Source organism: Octodon degus, unplaced genomic scaffold (genome assembly GCF_000260255.1).
Source record: "Octodon degus isolate 3935 unplaced genomic scaffold, OctDeg1.0 scaffold00273, whole genome shotgun sequence".
Taxonomy (NCBI): domain Eukaryota; kingdom Metazoa; phylum Chordata; class Mammalia; order Rodentia; family Octodontidae; genus Octodon; species Octodon degus.
Genome location: NW_004524849.1, coordinates 2,153,288 through 2,163,171, shown reverse-complemented (window position 1 = coordinate 2,163,171; position 9,884 = coordinate 2,153,288). Strand labels below are relative to the sequence as shown.

The 9,884-nt window shown below is 38.4% G+C and overlaps 1 protein-coding gene across 2 annotated transcripts; it reads right to left on the bottom strand.

The window, feature by feature from the left end:
- Positions 1-1,892: 1,892 nt before the first annotated feature.
- On the bottom strand, positions 1,893-9,861 carry LOC101588737 (centromere protein I-like). 2 transcript variants are annotated; one of them, XM_023706875.1, is made up of 4 exons: positions 9,727-9,861; positions 8,557-8,695; positions 3,183-5,174; positions 1,893-2,789 (listed from the first exon to the last, which is right to left on the bottom strand). In XM_023706875.1, exons 3-4 carry the CDS (start codon positions 4,869-4,871, stop codon positions 2,649-2,651), a joined length of 1,830 nt encoding a protein of 609 aa, XP_023562643.1. In that variant the 5' UTR covers positions 4,872-5,174; positions 8,557-8,695; positions 9,727-9,861; the 3' UTR covers positions 1,893-2,648. The 2 variants fall into 2 exon arrangements, with proteins under 2 accessions (XP_023562643.1, XP_023562642.1); XM_023706874.1 differs by having other exon boundaries at positions 1,893-5,174.
- Between the last annotated feature and the right edge of the window lie 23 nt (positions 9,862-9,884).

Sequence of the window (9,884 nt, the reverse complement as noted above, 5' to 3'; positions counted from 1 at the left end):
TTTTTTTTTTTTGGTGGTGGAACCAGGGATTGAACTCAGGCTCTTGCACTTGCCAGGCAAGCACTTATTCTACTGAGCCATCTCCCCAGCCCTATAATGATTTTCTATCATAAACCTGTATCTGAGGAGTTTAGGGGAGTTTTCTGATATCAATCCTACTGACAAAACAATGAGTTGAACAAAAGAGAACAGGGTTTGTGGTTTGCCCCAGCAATTTAAGGACTTAAGTTGGGGATTGTGGAAGGGTGTGTAAATACATTACCGTGCATTTTTAAAATTTAAACAGAAAGATTCATATGGCAAAAATTGAATTTTAATTATGTTAAAATCAGTCTTAGAAGTTGAAAGCATGAAGAACTATCTTTATTCCCAGTGTAAGAAAGTACTTTCTGATGGTAAGTACAGTCCATAAGTTAAAAGTATCATCATGTAGAAAAGGTTATCCACCATTAGATACTGTTTGAGGGGCCAGTGAGATAGCTCGGTGGATTAAGCGCTTACTTAGGCAAGTGTAGGGACTGTGGTTTGATCCCTGGCACCACATGGTGTGCTAGAGCTGGCCAGAGTCCAGGTGTAGTGGCATATACCTGTAACCCCAGCACTGGGGAGGCTGAAAGCAGGAGGATCACTAGGAGTCTGAGCTATGCAGTGAGGTTCTGTAACAACAAAATTAAAAAAAAAAGAAAAAAAAGAAAAAAAGAAACTTTTGAACTAAAGCCTGGACTTATGACCTAACACTTTAGGTGCTCAATAACATGTGTTTAATGGCTACTGTATTAGAACACACAGTTATAGCACATGCCATTAATGAAATCATTAAATTTCTAGGAGAAAAAAAAAAACTTACATAAATGCATAAAAAGTTCCTAAAATTAAGACTTTCTGTCATCCTTGAAAAATAGAAGTCACAGAGGAAAATTTAACCACAAGATAAAAGATCAATTAGGATTTCCCTACACATGAGGCTTTCACCTAGTTTTAAGCTAGGTTTCATATTCATGTTAGGAGCTAGAGTTCAAGCTTTCTGTGCATGCGTTCCACACTTTGTATTGATAGTGTCTTTCTACCTCTTATCAGATTTCTCCTAGAACATCTGCATTCATCTTTAACTTGCTGGTTCTACTGTTTTCTTCCCACAAGAGCCAGATTCCAAAAGTATCATGTATCATATCTGTGTGGAGTTTCTTTTGGGAAGGATCTAGCAAAGGCCATTTCTCTACTGTGATGTTCAGTCACATCCTCAAAGTCACTCAGGCTTAACCAGATTTCTCTCAGCATGACACACAGGTTCCTGACTTTGGTGCCATGACAGAGGAAAACATTCCTCCCTGTGGAAGTGATATAAAATCTGAGCTTAACTTTCTACATCTATAAAACATGGATGATTCTCATGTGGAGGAAAGTATCTAGTACATAGTATATTCTTCATAAATATTGTCTGCATACATATGCTTGATTTCAATAGACAGTATGCTATTATGAATGAATTAAGATAACATTCAGGGTAGTTGCCCTAATCATAAACTCACATTCCAGGATGGTGACTAGTGGTTGTATCAGGCAATCTTTTTTTTTTTTTTTTTTTTTTTGCAGAACCGGTTGCCAGGCAAGCACTTATTCTACTGAGCTAACTCCCTGGCCATAAGGCAATCTTATCTTAATGCCAATGATCACTCTATTTTAAACACAGTATGTCAAAAATGAATTTTTATTGTTGAAATTAATGGTTAGTCTTCATAACAGAGAATGAATGTGGTGTATTCATTTCTTCCTTCTCAAATGTTATATTAAAAGGGAGCGACTTATTCAGTAAGCAAAATTTTATAGTAAATTTTAAGCAATACATTGTGGCTACTTTGAATTTTTTTGTAGCTTCAGAATTATTTCTCCAAATAAAGATACAAGTGTACAGACTTGAATATTTAAAAACTAGGTATACACATATACACAAAAACAAAATACAACAGTCTCATGAAATCAAACCACCATTAATAGAAATGTCTTGATTATGCCCATAGTTCTCTCTCCTTCCTTCCCCCAATACAATTTTATCAGTTAAAGGCATAAGAAGCCATCAGCTATTTCAGGCTCTTAAAGAGTCATAAGCTCTGTATTCCATTAATTTGGTGCTGGCACTGTTCCTATAAGATGGCAATCATGGTAGTTTTCACTGAGGGAGAATATTTTGCAAGTCTATGAATTAAATACCACTGTGTATCATACACTGTATTCCATCAATGCAACTTATAGTACACAAAAATATTAAAAAACATCCCATAACAAAGCATATGTGTCTCATCATGTATAATTTGGTGAAAGAAAAAGCCTGATAAGGTGATTTTTTTTAAAGTAGGCTAAAAATATAACTCCTGAAAAATAAAGGTACTTTATTAAGGTTGTGGTATCAGTATTCCCCTAAGCCATGATCAAAAACCAGTCTAAGTACTTCTTGAAAACAGCAGTCCAGTTAGTAAATGAACTCTAACAGAGAAACTCTTTTCTCTATTTACAACTATTCACTAACTAGATATAGAAACTCAAGTTAAGCTAGCTGGCCCCTCTGGCAACAAGAAAGGATTTAGTCCAGCATGCTATTTGTTTATGTCAATTATCATTATTTAATACTGATTTATGGTTATGCTTTCTGATCAAGAGACAGAATGATGAATACTACTTCTTATGAAAAATTTCAAGCCATGGAATCCCTCTGAAAATAAATACTCCAAATATGAGTGCCATTTCTTCTCCCGAATAGAGCTTATGTTCATTGTCCTTTCTTCTGGGCTTTCCTGTAGCAAAAAGAAAGCAGCATAGCTCAATAGAGAAGGGTGATGGACTAAATTTAAGCTGTTTTTATATTTTGTTACTCCAGTTTTTTCTAGGATTTTGGGGTCAATATACATTCCTTTCTCGAAGGGTTTTGATGTCCACAGGCAACCAATCATGGCTGTCAAATAGTGATTAAACTGTTGAAAAGTCTTGGTGCTGAAACTGAACTCTGATTTTGTCTTTTGTACTAATTCATTCTTCTTTGCAGCAATCAAATTTTTATGATACCTGTGCATAATAAAGGAAAGCTGGTTCAAAGTACTGGCATCCAGGCTGAGAAGTGAAGAATAGAAGACCCCAGGAGGAAACAACACCACTAACGGAAGGTCATAGTTTACATATATATCACATACCTTCTCATAGAAATCCAAAATAAAGTGTAGCAAGAAAGGACTGTTGCTCTCCAAGCGCATTGCAGCAGTGGACAGCCATCCTACATAGTGGATCAGTTTAGCTACTGAGTTCATGGATGCACCCAAAGTGGTCTCCAGAGGACTGCTCATCACAGGCTTCTTGTGGATGTCCACAGAGAGCCATAACAGCCAATTCTGTAGTAGCTCTTTCAGGGTCTGAAGAACACTACACTTGAAATAAATGGTTGATGTAAAGAAAAGCTGTGCTAAGTGGTCAAAAAGTAGTGGCTTCATCTCAGAGAAGCTACTAAAAGGAATCCAGCTCATAAGTTGAAGGAACTGTGACCGACAACAGAGGCCATCCCAAAGAGGAATGCTCTTATACACGAAAACTTCACAGGAATAAAACCCCTCTTGTAAGAAGCATTCCGCCCTGATGACGGTGTCTAGCAAGTTGGTAAACTCTTTTCTCTGTTCATAACTGTTCACGTTATACCAAATACATTCTTCTTGTAATGTCTGACTCAACCAGTGGTACAGCCTCAGTAAGAGTGATTCATCTCTGACACAGTTAATGTAGTGTAGTAGCAGAGAGCTGTGTAGCACTGAGCCCATCTGAGAGGGCAGCTCTAAGCAATGAATATTTTGTAAGAGTAGAGGGAAGCTCTGAAGCCTTTCTGGGGGAAGTAATCTATCACAACTGAGACACTCAGAAAGACTCATCTCCTTCTTTCCCCATTCTTTAGTGCAGCTACCAGAATTCAGCACTGGTATAACTGAACGAGAATTCCATTTTCTTTTTAAAGGATTGAAATTAGCTGGATTTAAAGTCAGTTTTAGGGGCTCTGAAAAAGGGCTCTGGTTTCTAAGTCTCACAGCAAGCACAGCTGAATTCCACAGAGCCTTTGAATTCTTAAAGTAGACCTTCTTCCTCATAGGTAAAGACACAGAAATCAAAGTAGGAGCAAAGAACTTATACAGTGACAACAAAGCTTGGAGATGTGGTTGCAGTCCCATTTTGGCCTGAAGATCAAGTAGTTTTCTCACACGGAATGGTTTAACATTTTCTTTTTTGGTAAGTAAATATAACAAATGGCAAGCATAAGGACAGAGTGCATCATCTTGCAATGAAGCAAAAAAGAAGCCATAAAGCAAGTTAATTTGTTCCTTATGATCAATGAAGTCAAACATTGCAACCAGCCACTGATAAAATAGTACCTTGGTGCTACCAGAGCACTTTCCAGCACAGAGCCAGGAGACCGCCTTAATTACAGAATCTTCTGAAATTAAATTTGTTGGAATCATACACTTCAATAGCCGTGTGTTTACAGCATTTCCAAATTTGCCACCGAGTGCCACATTCAATAAAACATCTATTGCTTCTGGAGCTAATCCATTTTTCCAAGCCACAGTTTCCACCATTTTCAAGTGTTTTTCCAAAATTTTATCTTTCTTGGATGAAGTTTTAATGGGACCTTTCTCAAAGTATTGCAGTGCTATTTGCAGTGTGTCTTCAGCTTGAACATCCATATATTCATGAGCTTCCACTGGATTTTGTTTCAAGATGGTCTTTGAGTCACTAGGTTTCTGTTTTACTTTCCAGGCTGACAGACTGGTTTGAAAAGTATTCTTAACTTGTAAAGTTCTACTTTGTGTCTCAGGGGTCTCACCCCTCTTTTGAGGCAACATTATTGCATATGTTGTTCACCCTTTTAGGCCCAGCAACTTTCAGAGTCTAAAAGCTATCTTCAGGATTCAAACACGGAGTTCTCACTGACAGTATTATTGATTCCCAAGATACGTGGACAGGCTAAAATATTTTAGAGACTCTCCCATCCTTGTATGAATAAGTAGCAAAGAGCTGGACTATCATGAATGGTATATGGCTGGAAGACTTTCAGCTGGCTGATGTTTACTACAAGGATAGAATTCTGGCTCTTTAATATTCTATTTGCTCCAGTGAACTTTCATTCAAAGTCATGGTTGCAGAATCTAAAGGATAGAGAGTTGAGATTTAATCAAATTCAGAATAGGTGTAACACAGTACCTTGTTTGTGCTTGTTAACAAATGTTTAATAAACATGTGACAAAAATTAGCACAACATTGGTTTGTTAACTTGTTATGAAGTGGTTAAGAGACAGTTTTTATTCATCTATAACTGTTAACTAAAAAGAAACATGACTAACAGTTATTCGTATGTGGAACCTCTGGTCTTTTTTTTTTTTTTCTTCCTATAAATGAAACTGAAAAGAATTTACTTTTGGTGTAGTCATACCATATCCCGGTAGGTCTACCAGCCTCCTATGTAAACTGCATTCAAGACACCGAGAGCAGCTCTAGGATTATATAGAGGAAGAACTATAGTAGACGGCAAAAATATGCAGTCAGCATTCTTAGTCAAACTGGGGGTTAGCTGATCACGACCTTAAGTCTTCCTACAGTAACAGGATCATGCTACTACCAGGGAGGATGACTACCTGAAAGGCATGCAGTCCTTAAGAACTTGAGATACATGGGGAAGAGAAATGACTCAAAAAATAGGCCAAAAGAGAGAGAGTTACTTGGGTCAATGACAGGGTCCTCCTTCATGTTTAAGGTAGACACCAGAGACCTTAGGCACCACTTTGGTGGTCTGAAATAGTGTATCATAAAAGTTACTGGGTGTGGTTGGGGTATATATGCCTATAATCTCAGCACTCTAGGAAGCTGAGGCAGGAGGATTGCAAATTCAAGCCCATGCTGGAGAATCCAGTCATTTAGCAAAGACTGTTTCAAAACTAAAAATAGAAATGGATGGGATGTAGCTTTGTGCAAATGCCCTTGGTTCAATCCCAGTAACACTAAAAACAAAAGAAACCAAAACAACCAACCTCCCCACAAAAGTAAAAGCTGGTGGTTCATAATCTGTTATGATGTCCCTGTAAATCTTAAAAATAATCTGACTTTTCTCTTGATGCCTTTTGTGTGGAAGGACAGCAGAAAGACTGGATTAAATTAGGGCTAATCAAACTTGTATTATCGGTTTTAGATGAACACTTCTTAGATGATTACCACATCTATATGCAGAGTTGGGCAGGAATGTGACTGCAAGTTTAAGGAGTCAGAAACAGTAAGGCAGAAATGGCAAACTCATCTTGCTTGTAGTTACCCATCAGAAACCTGAAGGCCCAAATGGAATCAGCCCCTCAACAACAGCAGCTTGTAAATTGCAATTATAATGTCTCTATTTCCTCTTCATTTATGCAAGACATTTTTGCTGGATGAAGACTACTTTTTTCTTTTTTGATGATACCAGGGATCAAACTCAGGACTTTGTGCCTGCAAGGCAGGTGCTTATGCCACTGAGGTATCTCCCCAGTAATAGACTATTCTTTTCAGTGCCTGAAATATTTTTTGTTGCTTTCTTCTGGTCCTCATGGTCTTTCCCTGTAGATAATGTCATTTCTGAGTAGCTTTAAAGACTCTGTTTATTTTTCAGAAGTCTGATCATGGTTTGCTTTAACGTGAATTTCTCTGGGTTTATCCCATTTGAGGTTCACCATACTTTTTCCATATTTAAGTGCATGATTTTTATCACTTTTTGGAAATTTTGGTCATTATTTCTTAAAAAAATGTTTCATCTCACCCTTCTCTCTGCTTCTGGGATTCTGAGGGCAAAAATACGAACTTTTAAAAAAAAAAATGGTCCTACCAGTCTCTACAGCACTACATAATTTAAATTTTTTTTTTTAATTTAAATGTCTCAGTCAGGGAGATAACTCAGTGGCATCCGCATCTGCCTTGCAAGCGCAAGGTCCTGAGTTCCATCTCTGGTAACGTTAAAAAAAAAAAAAAAAAAAAAGATAAGAAAAGAAAGGAAAAGAAAAGCTCTCACTAAGTTGCCCCCAGGTTGGCCCTGAACTGTCAGTCCTCCTGCTTGGCCTAAAAAAAAAAAAAAAAAGATAAGAAAAGAAAGGAAAAGAAAAGCTCTCACTAAGTTGCCCCCAGGTTGGCCCTGAACTGTCAGTCCTCCTGCTTGGCCTCTTGAGTATCTGGGACCACATGCATTATTTTATTTTATTTATTTTTGGGTGGTACTGGGGATTGAACTCAGGACCCTGCGCTTGCCAGGCAAGCGCTTATTCTACTGAACTATCTCCCCAGCACCCCCCACATGCATTATTATGTGTGTGTGTGGGGGTGCTAGGGAGATAGTTCAGAGGTGAGGCACCACTCCAGTGAGGACTGCTTCAGGCTTCAAAATTCAGGGGTAGATAGGGACACCTCTGAGAATACAACACTGCTGTCAGGTGCAGGCACAGACCAGGGAAGTTATACCAGGATGACTTAGCAGCAGACAACTGCCCATGTGTTAGGTCAGCCAATATGCAAGAATGTAAATGTGCGACAAGCACCTGCATAAGTTTGTTAAACAATAAACAGGCTGCTCTCTTGGTGCTTCCTGCCTTTGGAGCTGACATCTGCCCTGCGTGCATTCTTTCTCCTGTGGATCTCACCGACCAAAGTGCAGTGCCTCTTCAGGTGCCCAGTGATGCCACCTGATCTGTTCATCTTTTTTTTTCTTTTTTTAAATGTATTTGGTACAGCTTCTCACTACACAGCTTGGACTCTATAGTGACCTTCCTATTTTCAGCCTTCTCAGTGCTGGAATTATAGGTGTGAGCCACCACACCCCGCCTTGTGGCTGGCTTAGCACACCTGGAGGGGGGGCTGGTGTGGCACGTGGTGCTGGGGACCGAACTCCAGTCCCTGTGCTTGCCTAAGCAGGCGCTTAGTCTGCTGAGCTATCTCGCTGGTCCTTTCATCTATCTTTTCTGGGCAATTTTTTTTAATGGGAACTGAACTCAGGCATTATGCTTATCAGGCAGGCTCTGTGCTGAGCTCTATTCCTGGCCCAGCAATATTCTTCCTATTGTTGTTATATCTGCAAACTCAGTGATGCTTTCCATTGTTAACTGTTTAGTTATGTACCTGTTTATCAAGCATTTCAATTCTGATTATTGTATTTTTTGATGGAAAATTTTTATTTGGTGATAATTATGATTCCTTATTTCCTTGCCAAGACTTGATATTTTTCACTTGTTTTAAAAGTATTTGTAATTTGTTGAAGAAATTTTACGACTGCTTTAAGATTCTTGTCAATTTAATGTTTTTTCAGTGTTGGCATTTGCTTATTATTCCACTTAGTTTGGCATCTGCCTGGTTCTTAGTACGACAAATGATTTTCAATTGGAACACAGATATTTTATATAAGATGCAGAACCTTGTTTAAATCTTGTGATTTAGCACCCTCATCTGACACTAATCTAGAGGATAGAGGGGCTTGCACTTGATTCCTTCCAGGTGGTGTGGAAGTCCAGTTTCTCTACTCACTTTCATTAGATACTAGGGGAAGGAGGATATAATTACAGCTGGGAGGGGGGAGAGGGGTAGGCTGAAGTCCACAGTGGCCAATGGACAGGAACAAGAGGTCATCAAAGTCTTCACTCCATTAAGCTTTATCTCATATTCCCTGGCAAAGAAAAGGAAAAGACCAAAAAACAAAAACAAAAACAAAAACAAAAACAAACAAACAAACAAAAAAAAACACCAAAAAACCCGAAAAAAACAAAAAACCAACAACAACAACCAAAAAACTATGGAGTTTAACATAAAAAGGTAAAGAAAAAAAAAAAGAAAAGGAAAAGACAAATGCTTCTTTACCACCAGCCGAGTTAGAGCTCTGGTTCCAGCTTGGTCTCAGCTAATGCCATTTGGGAAGAGGTGCTTATCAACAACAGGGATGAAAAACATGGCTCTCCATTTTGCCTTCTTTATCTACAGGGAAGGGAGGGTTAGTTTCCTTAAGTTTGGTAAAGGTAGAGGTCAACATACCTTTCATTCAGTGCATATGTGTTCCTGGAACAGAGTGATTACCGTATCAAATTTTTCAGTCTTGCATGCTTGTACTAGACAAGGCAGACTTTCCTTGGGGCTTTCTGTGTCCATTGCTATTTCCAGTGAACAGTTTAGGATAGTTCGTGGAGGTTTCAGTTCACAGTTTGCTACCTTCAAGGTAGTAGGGCATGACAGAAGGAGATTTTTTTTCCTTTGGTTGTACTGAAGACTGAACCCAAGGCCAATTCCCTGAGCTACATCTCCAGGCCTTTTATATTTAGGTCTCACTAAAATCACTAAGTTATCCACAATGAGTTTGAAATTTCAATCTTACCACAGCCTCACACAGTGCTGGAATTATAGGTGTGTGCCATATACATTGAGGAAAAAACCCCCTGAAAACTAGATCTTAGAGAAACTGACTTGCATAGATTGGCAAATGGATGATCTAGGGCTAGGACTTATATCCTCTTATTAAAAGTAATACAAAGAGGTAATATAACACTCAGAAGTAATACAAAGTATGTTCACATATACCCAAAAGGGGGAAATGATGTGAAATGATATGGAGAAAAAAATCGGAAAAATGTCACTAGACACTAGGGTAGGAAATACTCATAACCCCAAAAGACGTTACCTTTTCATGTCCAAAGTGACCATGCTTACCTCACTGGTGATCTCTAGAAAAATACAGTGAACTTTAAGAGGGCAGTGTTAATCAACACTATATTTCTCAAAAGTTTTAAGTATGATCTTGCAATTGGAGGTTATGCCTTCATTGTAAAACATCACAAGGAGATTAGTCTGAAAAAAAAAAAAAAAAA

Bases quoted from the DNA above. Each gene is read 5' to 3' on its own strand.
- LOC101588737 (XM_023706874.1), bottom strand. From the start codon at position 4,871: ATGTTGCCTCAAAAGAGGGGTGAGACCCCTGAGACACAAAGTAGAACT.